General features: G+C 42.9%; 2 gene segments (V, D, J or C); both read right to left on the bottom strand.

Moving 5' to 3' along the window:
• Positions 1 to 134: 134 nt before the first annotated feature.
• Positions 135 to 13891, bottom strand: LOC120300851. The segment is given in 3 exon segments: positions 135 to 647; positions 13564 to 13715; positions 13806 to 13891. Coding segments are annotated over 3 exon segments (411 nt in total).
• Positions 13892 to 16496: 2605 nt separating this feature from the next.
• Positions 16497 to 21503, bottom strand: LOC120300354. The segment is given in 2 exon segments: positions 16497 to 16807; positions 21390 to 21503. Coding segments are annotated over 2 exon segments (351 nt in total).
• Positions 21504 to 21547: the final 44 nt, after the last annotated feature.

Genomic DNA, 21547 nt, shown 5'->3' with positions numbered 1-21547 from the left:
CTTGCAGTCCAAGGGACTCGCAGGAGTCTTCTCCAGCACCATAGTTCAAAGGCCTCAATTCTTTGGTGCTCAGTCTTTCTTATGGTCCAACTTTCACAGCCATACATTGCAACCGGGAAAACCATGGCCCGGACTATACACACTTTTGTTGGCAGAGTGATGTCTCTGCTTTTTAGTATGCTGTCTTGATTTTTATATAGGATTATCCTAAAGTTCCATTTCCATCCTTTCACCATGATACTAAAAGACTACATTCCCTTCCAATGAAGCCAAATCATCTTGTAAATAGGGACAGGGTACTTGGATTTTTTGTTTTGTTTTCTTTTGTTTTCTTACAACACACTTTTTGAAACCCAGAATAAAACATCGTGAAGTTCTCATTGGAAATCAATCAATCTTCATTGACTAATCCAGGATCTGGGACTCAGTCAAGTTGAAGAACTGCTCTGAAGAAAAGAAGGTTCTTGTTTGGCTTCAGATTCACTTCTTCTCACTGTGCCTCTTGCACAGTAATAGACGGCTGTGTCTTCAACTGTGAGGCTGCTCATTTGCAGATACAGCTGGCTTTTGGCATCATCCCTGGAGATGGTGAAGCGTCCCTTCACTTTGTCTGAGTAGTAAGTGATAGATGAACCCATGTGTGCAACCCATTCCAGTCCTTTCTCTGGAAACTGTCTCCCCCAGCCCAGCTGCATCCAGAGGCTTAAAGCTCCAGGCTGCAGATCTCCTCCAGACTCCATCAACTGAACTTGAGACTGGACTCCTAAAAAGAAAGTTTTTTTTTTTAATGAGATCTCCTGCATAGAGGAATAGAACATGGTAATAAACTCTACGTAGGGGAAAACAATTACCTTTGAGGATTACTAATAAGGACACAATGTTTAGCCACATTTTTGCTCACTCAAAGGATTTGGCAACTAGCAAAAGGTTTATGCTGATGGGAGTTGTCTGAAAAGGGAAACTGTGGGGCTCCTTTGAAGGAGAAATTGTGTCTTGATTTACATATCTGTTGGGATAAAAGAGCTTTATATGACACTGACTAACACATTTTGGTGAACATACTTTCCATGTGTGTTTTTCAATTATTAATCAAACCCTAAGAAAAAAGTAGGAACTCATTGTTTTTCTTATGAGTTTACTGTATATTTAATAAAACAAAGTCTTGCAAAATTTCAACACTTCTCAAAGTGATGCAAGTTCTTTTGAGTTCCACTGAGGAAAACTTTGAAATCTTCTTGTTTGGTGTATATATTAGTATCTATACTGTTTTAAGTGTTTTATATGTTCACTGAGTGTGATAATATAATTCTTTCATGTGCTTTCCATTTTCAGAAAAGATTTGAAATACCTAGATAAATTTTCTGGGATCGAAAACCCAAACTCTGTTTTTAATAACATTTCTCAGTTTCACATTGAAAACTTCTGTGTTATAAAATTTTCTTGAGAACTTTTATTTACAGAAATAAAATAAAAAAAGGTATCTGGCCTCCAAAATGAGACACTATATAATGACATTTGTTTTATTCCCTTCCCCGCCACCACCAGGGGCATAGAAAATGGGATTTCATGTAGCAACATTGCCCCCCAGTGTCAAAAATTTGGAGGGGAAGCCTGTTCTTAATTCTCCAAGGAGATTCTTTGGGTCCAGATGTTTCGTCAATTCATGAATTGCAGTTTGGATGTGTGTAAGGTTACTCTGACGTTGCATTTCCAGACTTCTACCGTGATTCTAAAGGTCAATATTCCATTCCATTTTTTTCTGAAGATAGATCACCTTATAAAGATGAAACTGGACTTTTCAAACCACTTTCATCATCTTACATTTTCTTACAGAAAACTGTATGATACCCAAGAAGAAAACATCCTGAAGTTCTCACTAGACATCGATCAATCCTCATTGACTAATCCATGGTCTGTGGCTCTGTCAAGTTGAAGAACTGCTCTGAAGAAAGGAAGATTCTTCTTTGGCTTCAGATTCACTTCCTCTCACTGTGTTTCTCATACAGTAGTAGACTGTTGTGTCCTCTGGTTTGAGGCTGTTCATTTGCAGATACAGCTGGCTTTTGGAATTTTCCGTGGAGATGGCGAAGCATCCCTTCACTTTGTCTGATTAGTAAATGCTAGATGTACTCGTGCCTGTAACCCATTCCAGTCCTTTTCCTGGAGCTTGTCTCACCCAGTGCTTGTCATGGTTGCTGAAGGTGAATCTAGATCCTTGGCAGGAGAGATGGAGGGACACTCCAGGCCTTCTCACATCCCTTCCAGACTCCAAAAACCGGACTTGAGACTGGACTCCTAAAAATATTTTTTTAATGAGATCTCCTGCATACAAGAGCAGAACATGGAAATAAATTTTACGTAGTGGAAATAACTACCTTTGAGGACTACTAGCAAGGAAGCAAGGTTCAGCCATATTTTTGCTCACTCTAATGCATGGAGGGAATTGACAGGGGAAAATGCAGGAAATTGCATATCTTGGTGTAATTTGTCTGAAAAGGGAAACTATGGGGCTCCTTTAAAGGGGAAATTGTATCTTGATTTACATATTTGTTGGGATAAAAGAGCTCCTCAGGGCATTGACTAATACATTTGTGTGAGCATCACTTCTATGTGCATTTTGTAATTAACATTCCAATCCTAAGAAAATGGTTCAGACCCATTTTTTTCCCCACTGTGAGTTAGGAGAAAGGGACAGTTTGCAAATACATTTCAGTGAACTTCCATTTGTGTTTTTCAATTGAAAACCCAGCCTTATAAAAAGAGTTGGAGTTTGAAACAACATTGCCTGCAGAATCAAAGCTGAGGAGAGGACACATCAACCTCATTTTCAAAGGAGATTCATTCAGAGCGCATATTTCTCCAATGTGTGTTTGGCCGTTTGAATATTTAGGATTATCCTAAAGTTCCATTTCCATCCTTCCACTATGATACTAAAAGACTATATTCCATTCCAATGAAACCAAATCACCTTGTAAATCGGGACAGGGTACTTGGATTTTTTTTTTGTTTGTTTGTTTGTTTTCTTACAACACACTTTTTGAAACTCAGAATAAAACATCCTGAGGTTTTCATTAGAAATCAATCAATCTTCATTGACTAATCCGGGATCTGGGACTCAATCAAGTTGAAGAACTGCTCTGAAGAAAGGAAGGTTCTTGTTTGGCTTCAGATTCACTTCCTCTCACTGTATCTCTCATACAGTAATAGACTGCTGTGTCTTCAGCTTTGAGGCTATTCATTTGCAGATACAGCTGGCTTTTGGCATCATCCCTGGAGATGGTGAAGCGACCCTTCACTTTGTCTGAGTAGTAAGTGCTAGATGTACCCATGCTTGCAACCCATTCCAGGCCTTTCCCAGGAGCCTGTCTCACCCAGCTCATCCAGTAGCTGCTGAAGGTGAATCCTGAGGCTTGGCAGGAGAGACTGAGGGACCCTCCAGGTCTTCGCACATCTCCTCCAGACTCTACCAATTGGACTTGAGAGTGGACTCCTAAAAGGAATATTTTTTTAATGAGATCTCCTGCATCAAAGAGCAGAATTTGGAAATAAAACATATAGTGGAAATCATTACCTTTGAGGATTACTAATAAGGACAAAAGGTTTAGTAACATTTTTGATTGCTCTAATGAATGGAAGGAAGCGATAGTAGAAGATTCGGAAAATATTACAAGGTTTATGATTCTGATTACAAGGTTTATGATTCTGGGTGTTGTCTTAAAAGGGAAACCATGGGGCTCTTTTAAAGGGGAAATTGTGCCTCGATTTACATATCTGTTGGGATAAAAGAGCCCCTCAGCGCATTGACAAGCACACTTCTGTAAATATCATTTCCATGTGCATTTTGTAATTAATATTCTAGTCCTAAGAAAAGGGTTGGGATCATTTTTTTGTGAGTTAATAGGAATGCTGCACATTAACTAACAGAAAAGACTGAAAAATTTCAGCCCTTCTCAAAATGATTCAAGGTAATAGAGGTGAAACTAATTTATTTATTAGAGAACATATAAAAAGGCTAGCACATCAGACTACAAGACAGCCTCCTTACCCTTCCTTTGTTTTATGGAAAATAAATGGCAGCTAAACTTCAAGGAACATTGTGTCAGTAGAATAGTTGGGCCACTCAACTCACCAAATCAAATTTAAGTCACATTGTGACCAAATACACCCTCTTATTTGAAACAAAATGATAAATAATTCTCTTCGTATTATCCAAAACATTTTGTTTGCTCTAGGTTTTCTGTCATAAAGCCAGATAGGGCTTCCCAGCTAGGATTTTAGTGCCTTGAGAAATTAAATTATTTTGAGATCCATTAAGAGAAACAGTAAAATTTTCTGGGTTGGTGTATGTATTCACCTCCCTAATGTTTTAACTGTTTAAATGTTCAATGAATATGATAATATAACCCATTTCATTTTGTTTTCATTTTCAGCAAAGGTTTGAAATGTTTAAACAGTTTCTCTGGTGACAAAACCAACAATATATTATTTGATGAAAATTCTCAGCTTCGCAGTGCACACTGTACCATCCTGAGATGTGAAATTTTCTTGAGATATTTTCAGAGAATTATTACAGAAATAAAATAAAAACGTAACTGGCCTCCAAAATATCTAATTACAGATTTTTTTACACCCTACCTCACCCCTGCACACACAATGGGATTTCATGTAGCAACATTGCCCCCAAGTGTCAAAAATGAGGAGGGGAAGCATATTCCTAATTCTCCAAGGATTTTTTTTTTTTTTTTTGGTGCAGGTGTTTCCTCCATATGTGAATGGCAGTTTGGATATTTAGGAGGTTCACCATGACACTAATTTCCAGACTTCTGCTGTGATATTAAAGGACAATATTCCATTCCTTGTATTTTTTTCCCTCAAGATAGATCACATTGTAAACAGGGAAGATGAAATGGGAATTTTTAAGCCATTTTCATCATCCTATATTTTCTTACAGCAAACTCTCTGATACCCAGAATAAAATATTCTGAAGTTCTCTCTAGACAAAGATCAATCCTCATTGACTAATCCAGTCAACTTGAAGAGCTGCTCTGAAGAAAGGAAGGTTCTTGTCTGGCTTCAGATTCACTTCCTCTCACTGTGTCTCTCGCACAGTAATAGACTGCCGTGTCTTCAGCTTTGAGGATGTTCATTTGCAGATACAGCTGGCTTTTGGCATTGTCCCTGGAGATGGTGAAACGGCCCTTCACTTTCTCGGAGTAGAACCTTCCACTGGAATCATGATAGATGCGTGCAACCCATTCCAGTCCTTTCCCTGGAGCCTGTCTCACCCAGTCCATGCTGTAGCCACCAAAGTTGTATCCAGAACCTTGGCAGGAGAGACGGAGGGCCCCCCCAGGCCTTCTCACATCCCCTCCAGATTCCACCCACTGTCCCTGAGACTGCACTCCTAAGAAGAAAAGATTATTATTATATTTAAATGAGATCACCTGCGTACAGGTGAAGAGCATGGAACTATATGGGGGAAATAATTACCTTTGAGGACTAGTAGTATGAAGAGAATGTTTTGCCACATTTTGCTCACTCTAATGAGTGGAGGGAATTGTCAAGAGAGGATTCTGGAAATAGCACAAGATTTATGTTGATGGGAGTTGTCTGAAAAGGAAATCTATGGGGCTCCTTTAAAGGGGAAATGGTGTCCTGATTTACATATTTATTGGGATAAAAGAGCCCCTCAGGGCATTGACTAATACATTTGTGTGAGCATCACTTCTATGTGCATTTTGTAATTAACATTCCAATCCTAAGAAAATGGTTCATTTCCAGCAAAGATTTAAAATATGCAGACATTTTTTTCTGGTGCCAATCATCAATGATACATTATTTTATTAACATTCTCAGCTTTTTGGTGAGTGTAAGGAGAAATTTCCTGACAGCGAGAACAATTATTCAATGGAACAACTTGCCTCCAGAGGTTGTGGATGTTCCAGCGCTGGAGGTTTTTAAGAAGTGATTGGACAACCTTTGTATGAAATGGAATACGGTCTCCTCCTTGAATGGGGGGTTGGAGTACAAGATTTACAAGGTCCCTTCCAACTCTTTTATCCTCCTCATCCTCCCCCTCCCCCCTCCTCCTCCTTTTCTAAGAACAGACTGTACAATCATTTGTCTGGAATGGTATAACGCAATGGTGGCGAACCTATGGCACAGGTGACAGAGGCAACACTTAGAGCCCTTTCTGTGGGCCTGGGCACTGTCGTCCCTGTCCTAGGCCTTCAGCTGGGTTTTATAAAACCTTTTTGCTTTAGGCCTCCGCCGCTGTGTGCAAAAATAAAAAAAAGGTTCAATCAATCAGTCAATTTCAACTTCTCATTGGAAAAAATATCTTGCAAAGTTAGAATTCATTGATTGAACTTTTTAGTCACACCCAGTCTGCCATTACTAACACAGCCACACCCACCCAACTGGCCATGCCCAGCCAATGGGCCACACCCAGCCAATGGGCCACACCCACCCGGCACCCAAAGATGCATAAGTGGATTTTGGGCTACAGTTTGGGCACTCAGTTTCTAAAAGGTTCGCCATCACTGGTATAAGGTCTGCTGCCTGAGCAGGGGGATGGACTAGACCAGGGGTAGGCAACCCAAAACACTCAAAGAGCCACTTGGACCGGTTTCCCACCAAAAACAAAACACCGGGAGCCGCAAAACCGTTTTGATATCTAAAATGAAGATAACACTGCATATATCCTTTTTTACCTTTATTATAGGTGTTATGTCCCGAGCCTTTGCAAACGGCTCGGGCGTTTGCAGACAGTCCCGGGCAGGTGCAAAGCTGCCCGGGACCAGACAGGCTGTCGCCAGCGCCGTGCGCATGCGCGGGTGCTGGCGCGGGAAAAGTAACCCATTTACCCGGGAGTTGCCTATATAAGAGGCTGCGAGGTGTTTGGGCGAAGCTGAAGCCATCTTCCTGTAAGCTGAACGCTGAATAAAGAACCTGAGAACTCCAGCTGCTTCTCGTGTCTGTTTTCCCGCCAAGGACGCAACACTGGCGACGAAGGTGGGATGCCTTGCACTACCTGGAAAGGAAAAGTGTAAGCTTACCCAAGGAGTCCTGAGCGGCGGAAGAGGAACGGCGTCGACTCGGCAGCTGCCCGCCAATCCGGTGCGCATTCGGGGGTAGGCTGGCTGATAGACCCGTCTCCTGAAGATCCGAAGATGGCGAAAATCGGAAGGCTTTCGGAATTCGACGTCTCACATCCAGAGCGGTGGGAGTCCTACGTATCCAGAATGGAGAACTACTTCAAGGCCAACCAAGTGAGGGAAGATAGCTTGAAGGCCGCCACCCTGCTTTGCGTTTGCGGCCAAGACGCCTTCGAAATCGCAGAAAATCTTGTAGCACCTGTTCCATTAGAGTCTGTAAGCTACGCAGACCTGAAGAAGCTGCTGAAAGAGCACTTCCACCCCAAGGTGTCCGTTATCTCATGGCGCCACACCTTCGAGCAGAGGGATCAACGGTCCGGTGAAAAAGCCAAGGAATACATCGCCGCGCTACGGAAGGCCGCCAAGCCCTGCGAGTTCAAGGACCTCGAGGAACGACTGAGGGACCGATTCGTGTGCGGGCTAAGGCATCGAGAGCTACAACAGAGACTTTTTGCCAAGGAAGAATTATCCTTCCAAGACGCCTTAAGGGACGTCACCGCAGAAGAAGCAGCAGGCGGCGCCATCAAAAACATGCGGCCGATCAGAAACAGTGCAGAGGGTGCGTCCGTGCACCAGGAAGACGTCCGACGAAACTCCGAGGAGGATCCGGACGAGGAAGTCGACCGTCTACACCCCGCGAAGGAAGAGAACCAGAAGGGAAGCTCTTCGGCTCTGCTCAAGTGCATCTGCTGTGGAGGTCGCCACAGGAGAACCGACTGCAAGTTCCGCTCCGCTACCTGCCGGGCATGCGGCAAACAAGGGCATATTGCAGCTGTGTGTCTGAGCCGACGAAAGGCACAACCCCAAGAAGAACGCCTGAAAGGTACCAGATTCCCCAGCCAGAATAGGGTAGGGTTTTGCGCTTCGCAAAGAAGCATCTGTAGAACAGGCACACACAAGCCCATGAAGAAAAAGCTGTCACTCAACGTGAAGCTACAAGGGGTTCCATTATCTATGGAACTAGACACAGGGTCTGCCCTTTCCATCATTTCATTGCATACATTTAGGAAGATTTGTTCCAGTAGTGGGACTAAGGCCAAGTTCAGGCCTTCTGATATTGTATTAACAGATTTTCAGAACTCAAGAGTGTGTGTTAAGGGGGAGGCCACCCTTAACGTGCAATACAAGAGCTTTGAAGGTCCACTAGACTTATTAGTAGTAGGGGGTGAACGAACGAGTCTCATAGGACTCGATGGGTTTGAGGCCCTGGGGATACACGTCACAGGACTCAACAGCTTACAAACACTCGACCTACAGGAAGTCTGCAAAGAATTTGCAGATGTTTTCAGCCCCCAGCGGGGCACATTCAAAGGACCACCTGTGTCCTTAAAGCTAGACCCCACTGTCACTCCCATTAGGATTAAAGCAAGAAGGGTCCCTTTTGCTTTAAAAAGTAAGATTGACACTGAACTAGACAAACTAATCCAACAGGGAATCCTAGAACCTGTTGATTCCAGCCCGTGGGAGACCCCATTGTCACGCCTCTAAAGGCAAATGGGGACATTTCGCATGTGTGTGATTACAAATGGCACATCATAAGCATTGCAGCAACATGGCCTATCCTGTTCCTGTGGTCAGTCACATCCTGGCTCTCCAAGGTGGGGGCGTGTTTTTGCAAAGCTTGAACAGCTCAAGCATATCAACAGCGCCTGTTGATGATGATGCTGCCAAGCTCAGACCATTGTGACCCACAGGGGAGCCTTTAAGGTAAAAAGGCTGCAGTTTGGAGTGAATGTCGCTCCTGGGATTTTCCAAAGCGTAATGGAAAACACACTACGAGGTATACCAGGGGTCTGCCCTACTTTGACGATGTCTTGATTGCAGGAGACTCCACACACATTCTAGCTGAAAGACTTAGGGCTGTCCTGTTAAGATTCAGGGAATCAGGCCTCAAGCTAAGAAAAGACAAATGCAAGATCGGGGTGCCTTCTACTGAATTTCTGGGATTCAAAATTGATGCTGCTGGGATTCATCCTGCTGAATCCAAACTAACTGCTATTTTACAAGCACCCAGGCCAAAGTCTAAGGCCGAACTTCAGGCCTTCCTAGGCATCCTGAATTTCTACAATTCTTTTCTTCCACATAAAGCTAGTGTAGCTGAGCCTCTTCACAGGCTACTAGACAAACAAGCTGTGTGGCTGTGGTCACAAGCACATGAGGATTGCTTTAAAGAAGTCAAGGCCTTGCTCACTTCTAACAGTGTTCTTGCACATTTCAACGCGTCTCTTCCTGTGTGCATCGCTTGTGATGCGTCCCCCTACGGGGTTGGAGCTGTCCTGAGTCACCTCAGGTCTGATGGAACTCAGGTTCCTATTGCATACTACTCCAGAACACTGTCTTCTGCCGAGCGCAACTACGCTCAGATAGACAGGGAGGCTCTGGCTGTTGTTGCTGGAATTAAAAAATTCAACGATTTTCTATATGGCAGGCATTTCACGGTCTTCACTGACCATAAGCCTCTGCTGGGACTGTGTACCACACGTAAGCAGACTCCCCACATCATTTCCCCTAGAATGCTTAGGTGGTCTATTTTTTTGTCTGCATATGATTTTTCATTACTCCACAAGCCTGGGAAAGAAATGGGCCATGCTGATGGCCTCAGTAGGTTGCCCCTGCCAGTAGTAGAAGCTGACCCGCGCCAGCTGTCAACATTCTATCAATCCAAGCCTTGCCCGAGCCCCCTCTTAGTGCCAGGGATGTTACCGCTGAAACAGGTACAGATCACACACTTTCACGTGTCCGCTCCTGGGTCCTGTCCGGGTGGCCTGAGCACTGCCCTAGTCCTGAGTTTCAGAGTTTCTGGTCCAAAAGAAACGAACTGTCCCTTTCTCAGGGTTGTCTGCTTTGGGGAAACAGAGTTGTCATTCCCACATCAATGAGGACTAGGGTCTTAGAATCCCTCCACGAGGGTCATCCTGGCATTGTTCGTATGAAGGCTCTTGCACGCAGCCACTTGTGGTGGCCTGCTTTAGATAAAGATATTGAGGCTAAGGTACACGCATGCCACATGTGCCAACGATCTCGACCAGAGATGCCCCAAGCTCCTGTGCATAAATGGGAGGAAACACAGTCCCCATGGTCTAGGGTGCACATTGACTACGCTGGGCCCTTTCAGGGCCAGTTTTTCTTGGTCCTTGTTGACAGCCATTCAAAATGGCTTGAGGTTGTGCCTGTCTCATCCACCACCACTGCAAAGACTATTCAGGTACTGAGGGGGATTTTTGCTGCACACGGGCTGCCAGATGTCATTGTGTCCGACAACGGCCCTCAATTTAACCTCATCGAATTCCAAGCTTTCTTACAGGCAAACCTGATTCGCATCCACGGTCTGCGCCTTTTCACCCGTCCACCAACGTGTATGCTCGAACGCATGGTGCGCATCGCAAAGGACGCCTTGAAGAGACTCACCTACGGGGACTGGCATCACAGGTTGGCTGACTTTCTCCTTTCTTATCGCACCACACCGTCCAATTCTACAGGGAGAAGTCCAGCTGAACTTCGTTGGGGGCGCCAACTTACTACTAGACTTGACCGGTTGCATCAGGACAGACTGCCTTCATCTACCTCACATCCTAGGGCACCTAGACAACTCCTTGTGGGTGCCCCGGTTTGGGCTCGCAATTACGGGCCTGGTCATACATGGGTCCACGCTTCTGTGTCCAGGATCACAGGTCCTCTCTCCTACGAGGTTGCCCTGGACAACGGTCGTGTCCTACGTCGGCACATCGACCAACTTCGCTCTAGGCGAGACTTTTCTGCTGAGACTCCTGGGTCTTTTCCAGGGGGGGAGGGGGACCCTTTGGAGCAAAGGGAAGGGCCACGAGCTGCGCACTCCACTGGAGGGATCCACAAACGGCCCATCCCACGGGTTCCGCGGAGAGCTCCGAACAAGAATTCTATGAGCCTACCTAATTACCAGGCATCCACGCCTACTCCAGCCAGGGAGTCACCCCGGGGGCATACTCACGTTCCACACACATCACACAGCACTCCAGTCACGGAGGATACCCGGGGGCATCCCAACAAATCATTCCCCGCAAGAGAGCTGGCACACAATTCCCAAGGTTGGCCTGACCTTACCCCAAATCATACAGGGGGTCAAACATACACAGAGTTAGTCGAGGAACCAAGTCCCGACTACAACAACCCTAGCACAAATCAGGGAACACCTGAATTTTGGGAAAGTACAGAAACCCACACGAGCCCGAGCACAGAATGGGGTTCAGGGAATGGACAGCCTCCTGACAGGTCTTGGACTGACCTAGGAGGTTCTACAGAGACGCCCAGCAGCGGCTATCACTTCAAGGGGCCTGAGGGTCTACAGCTAGGTAGGTCAACCAGGTCACAAAGTAACAGAAGCCCTGGCCTGACGAGCCCGGTGGGCAAGCAAGCAGGCCAGGCATCGGGGCACAGTCCTTGGAAGACACCAGGGCACAATAGAGAGAACAGGCTCACGCCTCCCTCCAGTCAGGGGACTTATGCCAGTAATCCAGAGCTAAGAAGGTCACAGAGAGCAAAGAAATCTCCCAAGTACCTAGAAGACTACATAACATTGCTGGCAAGGCAAAGGCCAGTAAACAGTGGGAGCACTGGGGAGCAAAATGTCATATAAAATAAATGTTGTATGTTGGTAGTAGTTTTAGCCCGGGGGAAAGGGGTGTTATGTCCCGAGCCTTTGCAAACGGCTCGGGCGTTTGCAGACAGTCCCGGGCAGGTGCAAAGCTGCCCGGGACCAGACAGGCTGTCGCCAGCGCCGTGCGCATGCGCGGGTGCTGGCGCGGGAAAAGTAACCCATTTACCCGGGAGTTGCCTATATAAGAGGCTGCGAGGCGTTTGGGCGAGGCTGAAGCCATCTTCCTGTAAGCTGAACGCTGAATAAAAGAAACTGAGAACTCCAGCTGCTTCTCGTGTCTGTTTTCCGCCAAGGACGCAACAATAGGTGTGTGTGTGTGTGTGTGTGTTGTGTATGTGTGTGTTGTGTGTGTATATGTACACGTTTAAAAATAAAAGTAAAAATATGACTCTTGGGAATATCCATACTATTAAAACAATGATCCACCAAGAGAATGCTTTAAGAGAATAAAATTACATACACACACAAGGTAAAAAAAGGATATATGCAGTGTTATCTTCATTTTAGATGTCAAAAGGGTCTCTCTCTCTCTCTCTCTCCCTCCCTCCCTCCCTCTCTATTTGCCCTTGGTCTGCCACTCCTCTTCCCCACTCTTTCTTTCTCTCTCTCTTTCCTCTCTCTCTCTCTCTCTCTCTCTCTTCTCTCCCCCTCCCTCTCTCTCTCTCTCTCTCTCTTCTTTCTCCCCCCCCTCCTATCTGCTGCTCACCTGGCAAGCTTCAAGCTGTTGTCCAACAAGCTCGGGTAGGCAACCTCGTCTCTTTTATGACTCATGGACTTCAACTCCCAGAATTCCTGAGTCAGCCTAGCTGGGCTAGCTAGCTCTCTCCTGCCCTTCCTGCTTCCTGCTTCCTGCAGAGATGCAGCAAAGGGAGGAGCTCCGCCCAGGAAGCTTTTCGGCTCCTCGGAGAACACTGTGAGTGCACTCTCTTTTACACATACACACACACAAAAAAAACACACACAGACACACACACACACACACACACAGAGAGAGAGAGAGGGGGGGGGCAGGGAAGCGCAATTGCCTCTCTCTGTCTCTTTCTCTCTCTGCAAAGGCAGAGGAGGCTGGGAGCCACAGGGGAAGGCTCAAAGAGCCGCATGCGGCTCCGGAGCCGCAGGTTGCCGACCTGTGGACTAGACAATTCCAAAATAAGAAAATATACAATTATACATATTTCATTCCCGAAAATACCTCTTCCAGATGTGTAGACAGTTTGGATTTTGAGACAATATTGCCTCCAGAATTAAAACTGAGGAAAGGACACATCAACCTCATTTTCCAAGGAGTTTCATTCAGAGCACACATTCCCCCAATGTGTCTTTGGCAGTTTGAATATTTAGGATTATCCTAAATTTCCATTTCCATCCTTCCACCATGAAACTAAAAGACTACATTCCGTTCCAATGAAGCCAAATCATCTTATAAATAGGCATAGGGTAATTGGATTTTTTTTTTTCTTATAACACACTTTTTGAAACCCAGAATAAAACATCCTGAAGTTCTCTTTAGAAATCAATCAATCTTCATTGACTAATCCAGGATCTGGGACTCAGTCAAGTTGAAGAACTGCTCTGAATAAAGGAAGGTTCTTGTTTGGCTTCAGATTCACTTCCTCTCACTGTGCCTCTTGCACAGTAATAGACAGCCGTGTCTTCACCTTTGAGGCTGCTCATTTGAAGATACAGCTGGCTTTTGTCATCATCCCTGGAGATGGTGAAGCGTCCCTTCACTTTGTCTGAGTAGTAAGTGATAGATGAACCCATGTGTGCAACCCATTCCAGTCCTTTCTCTGGAAACTGTCTCCCCCAGCTCATGCTAAAGCTGCTGAAAGGGAATCCAGAGGCTTGGCAGGAGAGACGGAGGGACCCTCCAGGTCTTTGCAGATCTCCTCCAGACTCCACCAACTGGACTTGAGACTGGACTCCTAAAAAGAAAGTTTTTTTTTTTTTAATGAGATCTCCTGCATAGAGGAGCAGAACATGGTAATAAACTCTACGTAGGGGAAAACAATTACCTTTGAGGATTATCAATAAGGACACAATGTTTAGCCACATTTTTGCTCACTCAAAGGATTTGGCAACTAGCAAAAGGTTTATGCTGATGGGAGTTGTCTGAAAAGGGAAAATGTGGGGCTCCTTTGAAGGAGAAATTGTGTCTTGATTTACATATCTGTTCAGATAAAAGAGCTTCATATGACATTGACTAACACATTTTGGTGAACATACTTTCCATGTGTGTTTTTCAATTAATAATCAAACCCTAAGAAAAAAGTAGGGACTCATTGTTTTTTTTATGAGTTTACTGTATATTCAATAAAACAAAGTCTTGCAAAATTTCAACACTTCTCAAAGTGATGCAAGTTCTTTTGAGTTCCACTGAGGAAAACTTTGAAATCTTCTTGTTTGGTGTATATATTAGTATCTATATTGTTTTAAGTGTTTTATATGTTCACTGAGTGTGATAATATAATCCTTTCATGTGCTGTCCATTTCCAGAAAAGATTTGAAATACCTAGATAAATTTTCTGGGATCAAAAACCCAAACTCTGTTTTTAATAACATTTCTCAGTTTCATATTGAAACCTTCTGTGTTGTAAAATTTTCTTGAGAACTTTTATATACAGAAATCAAATAAAAAAGGTATCTGGCCTCCAAAATGAGACACTATATAATGACATTTGTTTTATTCCCTTCCCCACCGCCACCAGGTGCATAGAAAATGGGATTTCATGTAGCAACATTGCCCCCCAGTGTCAAAAATTTGGAGGGGAAGCCTGTTCTTAATTCTCCAAGGAGATTCTTTGGGTCCAGATGTTTCGTCAATACATGAATTGCAGTTTGGATGTGTGTAAGGTTACTCTGACATTGCATTTCCAGATTCTAAAGGTCAATATTCCATTCCATTTTTTTCTGAAGATAGATCACCTTATAAAGATGAAACTGGACTTTTCAAGCCACTTTCATCATCTTACATTTTCTTACAGAAAACTGTATGATACCCAAGAAGAAAACATCCTGAAGTTCTCACTAGACATCGATCAATCCTCATTGACCAATCCGTGGTCTGTGGCTCTGCCAAGCTGAAGAACTGCTCTGAAGAAAGGAAGATTCTTCTTTGGCTTCAGATTCACTTCCTGTCACTGTGTCTCTCATACAGTAGTAGACTGTTGTGTCCTCTGGTTTGAGGCTGTTCATTCGGAGATACAGCTGGCTTTTGGCATCATCTCTGGAGATGGTGAAGCATCCCTTCACTTTGTCTGATTATTAAATGCAAGATGTACTCATGCCTGCAACCCATTCCAGTCCTTTTCCTGGAGCTTGTCTCACCCAGTGCTTGTCATGGTTGCTGAAGGTGAATCTAGATCCTTGGCAAGAGAGATGGAGGGACCCTCCAGGCCTTCTCAAATCCCTTCCAGACTCCAAAAACTGGACTTGAGACTGGACTTCTATTTTTTTTAATGAGATCTCCTGCATACAAGAGCAGAAAATGAAATAAATTTTACTTAGTGAAAATAATTACCTTTGAGGACTACTAGCAAGGACGCAAGGTTTAGCCACAGTTTTGCTCACTCTAATGCATGGAGGGAATTGACAGGGGAAAATGCAGGAAATTGCCCAAGGTTTATCTTGGTGGAATTTGTCTGAAAAGGGAAACTATGGGGCTCCTTTAAAGGGGAAATTGTGTCCTGATTTACATATTTATTGAGATAAAAGATCTCCTTAGGGCATTGACTAATACATTTGTGTGAGCATCACTTCTATGTGCATTTTGTAATTAACATTCCAATCCTAAGAAAATGGTTCAGACCCATTTTTTTTCCCACTGTGAGTTAGGAGAAAGGGACAGTTTGCAAATACATTTCAGTGAACTTCCATTTGTGTTTTTCAATTAAAGTCCCAGCCCTATAAAAAGAGTTGGGACCCATTGTTTTCCTATGAGTTTATTGTACATTCAGTAAAACAAAGGCTTACAAAATTTCAATACGTCTCAAAGTGATGCAAGAGAATAGAGAATAAACGTTATTGGACAACCCTTTGTGTGAAATAGAATACGGTCTCCTCCTTGAATGGGGGGTTGGACTAGAAGATTTCCAAGGTCCCTTCCAACTCTGTTATCCTCCTCATCCTCCCCCTCCCCCCTCCTCCTCCTTTTTAAAGAAGAGACTGGACAATTATTTGCTGGAATGGTATATAGTCTCCTGTTTGAGTAGGGAGATGGACTAGACACTTCCAAAATTAGAAAATATACAATTATACATATTTTATTCTCGAAAATACCTCTTCCGGATGCATAGACATTTGGATTTTGAGACAACATTGCCTCCAGAATCCAAACTGAGGAGAGGACACATCAACCTCATTTTCCAAGGAGTTTCATTCAGGGCACACATTTCCCCAATGTGTGTTTGGCAGTTTGAATATTTAGGAGATTTATCCTAAAGTTCCATTTCCATCCTTCCACCATGATACTAAAAGACTACATTACCTTCCAATGAAGCCAAATCACCTTGTAAATAGGGACAGGGTATTTGGATTTTTTTTGTTTTCTTACAACACACTTTTTGAAACCCAGAACAAAACATTCTGAAGTTCTCATTAGAAATCAATCAATCTTCATTGACTAATCCAGGATCTGGGACTCAGTCAAGTTGAAGAACTGCTCTGCAGAAAGGAAGGTTTTTGTTTAGCTTCAGATTCAATTCTTCTCACTGTGACTCTCTCGCACAGTAATAGACTGCCGTGTCTTCAGCTTTGAGGCTGCTCATTTGCAGATACAGCTGGCTTTTGGCATCGTCTCTGGAGATGGTGAAGCGGTCCTTCACTTTGTCTGAGTAGTAAGTGCTAGATGTACCCATGCGTGCAACCCATTCCAGTCCTTTCCCTGGAGCCTGTCTCACCCAGCCCATCCAATAGCTGCTGAAGGTGAATCCAGAGGCTTGGCAGGAGAGACGGAGGGACCCTCCAGGTCTTCGCACATCTCCTCCAGACTCCACCAACTGCACTTGAGACTGGACTCCTAAAAGGAATATTTTTTTTTAATGAGATCTCCTGCATCTAAGAGCAGAATTTGGAAATAAAACATATAGTGGAAATCATTACCTTTGAGGACTACTAGTAAGGACACAAGGTTTAGTAACATTTTTGATTGCTCTAATGAATGGAAGGAAGTGATAGGAGAAAATTAAGGAAATATCACAAGGTTTATGCTTCTGGGTGTTGTCTTAAAAGGGAAACCACGGGGCTCCTTTAAAGGGGAAATTGTGCCTTGATTTACATATCTGTTGGGATAAAAGAGCCCCTCAGCGCATTGACAAGCACACTTGTGTAAACATCATTTCCATGTGCATTTTGTAATTAATATTCTAGTCCTAAGAAAAGGGTTGTGACCATTTTTTTGTGAGTTAATAGGAATGCTGCACATTAACTAACAGAAAAGACTGAAAAATTTCAGCCCTTCTCAAAATGATTCAAGGTAACAGAGATGAAACTAATTTACTTATTAGAGAACATATAAAAAGGCTAGCACATCAGACTACAAGACAGCCTCCTTACCCTTCCTTTGTTTTATGGAAAATAAATGGCAGCTAAACTTCAAGGAACATTGTGTCATTAGAATAGTTGGGCCACTCAACTCACCAAATCAAATTTAAGTCACATTGTGACCAAATACACCCTCTTATTTGAAACAAAATGATAAATAATTCTCTTCGTATTATCCAAAACATTTTGTTTGTGCCCAGTGTCAAAAGTGAGGAGGGGAAGCATGTTCCTAATTCTCCAAGAATTTTGTATTAGTGCAGGTGTTTCCTCCATATGTGAATGGCAGTTTGGATATTTAGGAGGTTCACCGTGAGACTAATTTCCAGACTTCTGCTGTGATATTGAAGGACAATATTCCATTCCTTGTATTTTTTTTCCCTCAAGATAGATCACCTTATAAACAGGGAAGATGAAATAGGAATTTTTAAGCCATTTTCATCATCCTACATTTTCTTACAGCAAACTCTCTGATACCCAGAATAAAATATTCTGAAGTTCTCCCTAGACATATATCAATCCTCATTGACTAATCCAGTGAAGTTGAAGAGTGCTCTGAAGAAAGGAAGGTTCTTGTCTGGCTTCAGTTTCACTTCTCTCAGTGTGTGTCTCGTACAGTAATAGACTGCGGTGTCCTCTGGTTTGAGGCTGTTCATTTGCAGATACAGCTGGCTTTTGGCATTGTCCCTGGAGATGGTGAAGCGTCCCTTCACTTTGTCGGAGTAGAACTAAAAAAATCCCACCAGATTCACTCGGACACAACTCATTTTCTACCACTAAAGTTTTGTCTCATGAATCAGGAAGTGCGAGGAATTTTTGTTTTTCCTCAGACAAGGTCCACAGCCTGGAAAAGTTTGAAAAACCCTGGTCTAGATCACTGTGTGTTGCAAAAAAAAAACAAAAAAACCCAGCAATCTGGAGAACACGTTGGCCATCTTTACTTTTTACCTGGGCAGAAAGTGGCAAGGGTTTTTTATCTACAAGGTGGATTTGGGTGTAGGAGCCTTCCCCGTTCCAGAAACTTCCCAAATTGGAGTATCCCAGGGTACCACCAGGTAACACACAATACTCAACATCTGTCAGACACTGCATGAACTACAAACTTAGGGGTGCCATGAAAAAAATGTCTTACTGAAACACTTAAGGATAGTGTGAACCAAGACATTTTGGAAACTTTCAAACACCGTGGCACAGTGGACGGTGACTGTTTCAAGAGCCATCACAATTGCACAAAAACCTTCTGTAGATGAATTGTCTCAGATGGTGGATCTGAAGCGTGTCCGTAATCTTTACAATACGTAATCTTTACAATAGTTCTACCAGAACCAGAGCTTATGTATGCCACCCATTCCAGGCCTTTCCCTGGAGCCTGTCTCACCCAGTTCATGTCATAGCTGCTGAAATGAATTCCAGAGGGTTGGCAGGTGAGACAGAGGGACCCTCCAGGGCTTCTCACATCCCCTCCAGACTCCACCAACTGAGATTGGACTTGAGACTGGACTCCTAAAAAGAAAATATTTTTTTAATGAGATCTCCCGCTTAGAGGAGCAGAACGTGGAAATAAACCGTATATGGGGTATATGGGGGAAATAATTACCTTTGAGGACTACTAGAAAGGACACAAGGTTGAGCCACATTTTCACTAAATGAATGGAGGGAATTGACAAGAGACAAAAGAGAAAATAGCACAAGGTTTGTGTTCCTGGGTGTTGTCTGAAGAGGGAAACCATGGGGCTCTTTTAAAGGGGAAATGGTGCCTCGATTTACATATCTGTTGGGATAAAAGAGCCCTTGACAAACACACTTTTGTGAACATCACTTGCATGTGCATTTTGTAATTAACATTGCACCCCTAAGAAAAGGATTGGGAGCCATTTATTTTCTGTGAATTAATAGATGGAAGGGCAAATTTATTGTTTATTAAATAAAAGAAAAGCCTGAAAAGTACACCCTATGAACTCTCTTATTTGTTTATTTTATGGAAAAATCCCAAATACATTAAATGGCAGCTGAACTGCAAGGAATACTGTTTCAGCTAGATTAGTTAGCTCAACTCAAAAGTCGAACTTAAATCATATTGTGACCAAATACAACCCCTTATTTGAAAAAAAGATAAATAATTATCTTTGTATTATCCAAAATATATGTATTTTCTTTGCTTTAGGTTATCTGGGCTTTCCAGTAAGGATTTTTGTGTCTTGAGAAATTAAATGCTTTTCAGATCCATTGAGAGAAACTTTAAAATCTTCTGGATTGGTGTATGTATTAGTATCTGTATTGTTTTAACTGTTTTATATGTTCACTGAATATGATAATGTGATCCTTTCACTTTGTTTCCCTTTCCAGGCAAAGATTTGAAGTAGCTAGATAGGTTTTTCTGGTGACTTAGACGCAAAATCTATCTTTTTATGAAATTTCTCAGTTTTACATTGAGTAACCGTACAATTTTCTTGAGAATGTTTTAATGAATTATTAAGGAAATAATAATAATAAAAATATCTGGCCTCCAAAACTGTTTAATATGTTGACTGAATATGATAATGCAATCCCTTTTTTTGTTTTTATTTCCAACAAAGATTTGAAATACCTAGACAGTTTCTCTGGAGACCAAAACCAACAATCCACCAATGTGTATATATGTATGTATGTAGGTATGTATGTATATCAGTTTCACTGTGAAGACTGTAGCCCACTTAGATGTGAAATTTTCTTGAGAACTTTTCAGTGAATTAGTACAAAAATATTTTTTTAAAAATAATAATTATCAGTCCTCCAGAATGAGACAATATCTAATGACATTTGTTTTATGAATTGTGGGAAGATTTCCCATGATTTGGGTCTTCAGCTGGGAAGCAGACCTTCGGCTGAGGTGGAAGAAATGACACAGAATGAAAAAAGCTGCCAGAAAGTAGATTTATTTACAGAAACCAGATGGAGTAATGGTACAGGGATGGTTTCTGGACTAGCTAGTAGTTTCCCAACGTGAGGAGTCCTGTTCTTATACCCCTCAAGTTATTGAGATTATGATTTGGCTTTTGAAAAAAAAAAGTTCATTTAATTCCATCTAGTTTGTGTCTGTTTGGACCAGTAGCGATTCATATTGTCCTTGGGAAGTACTTCTTTGTTCATGCAAATGTGTTTCTCTATATGGTTTATGTCTGTCTTGTTAGTGTTAGAAAAGTTCTACCTAGTGAGGTTGATGGGTTTAATTGTTTTCTAAGACACGTGTTTCTTTTAGTTTGGCAGTTTGCCCAGAATTGCTCAGGGCGGGGAAGGAAGAATGAGAGAAAGGGGAAAAAAAATCTTTTTCCTTCGACTTTAAAATTTGGTTTGGCTTATCCCTTAAATGGTTCTTTTCCTGAGGTGTACCCCATCCTTCCTGGGTTCATCTATATCTGTGTGGGCAGGTTTATGGGTCTGGGTTTCCTTTGTAATATTTAATTGTAAAATTTCTTTTTCCAAAGGAGATTGCCCACTTATTACAGGGTTTGGACTAATTCTGATGTCTAAAGTGTTTCCTTTGGGTGCTAATGGGTAGCTAATGGTGCTAATGGGTAGCTATGTCTGAAGTTCTCTCTAGACAGAGATCAATCCTCACTGACTAATCTAGTCAAATTGAAGAGCTGCTCTGAAGAAAGGAAGGTTTTTGCTAAGGTCCAGATTCACTTCCTCTCACTGTGTCTCTCGCACAGTAATAGACTGCCGTGTCTTCAGCTTTGAGGCTGCTCATTTGCAGATACAGCTGGCTTTTGGCATCATCCCTGGAGATGGTGAAGCGTCCCTTCACTTTGTCTGAGTAGTAAGTGCTAGATGTACCCATGCTTGCAACCCATTCCAGTCCTTTCCCTGGAGCCTGTCTCACCCAGCTCATCCAATAGCTGCTGAAGGTGAATCCAGAGGCTTGGCAGGAGAGACGGAGGGACCCTCCAGGTCTTCTCACATCCCCTCCAGATTCCACCAACAGGACTTGAGACTGGACTCCTAAAAGGAAGATTTTTTAATGAGATCGCCTGCATCTAAGAACAGAATTTGGAAATAAAACATATAGTGGAAATCATTACCTTTGAGGATTACTAGTAAGGACACAAGGTTTAGTAACATTTTTGATTGCTCTAATGAATGGAGGGAAGCGATAGCAGAAGATTCGGGAAATATCACAAGGTTTGTGCTTCTGGGTGTTGTCTTAAAAGGGAAACCATGGGGCTCCTTTAAAGGGGAA

Source organism: Crotalus tigris, unplaced genomic scaffold (assembly GCF_016545835.1).
Source record: "Crotalus tigris isolate CLP2741 ecotype Arizona unplaced genomic scaffold, ASM1654583v1 scf7180000017614.5298720, whole genome shotgun sequence".
Taxonomy (NCBI): Eukaryota; Metazoa; Chordata; class Lepidosauria; order Squamata; family Viperidae; genus Crotalus; species Crotalus tigris.
Note: the sequence above shows the minus strand (reverse complement) of the source record. Positions and strands in the feature narration are given on the sequence as shown.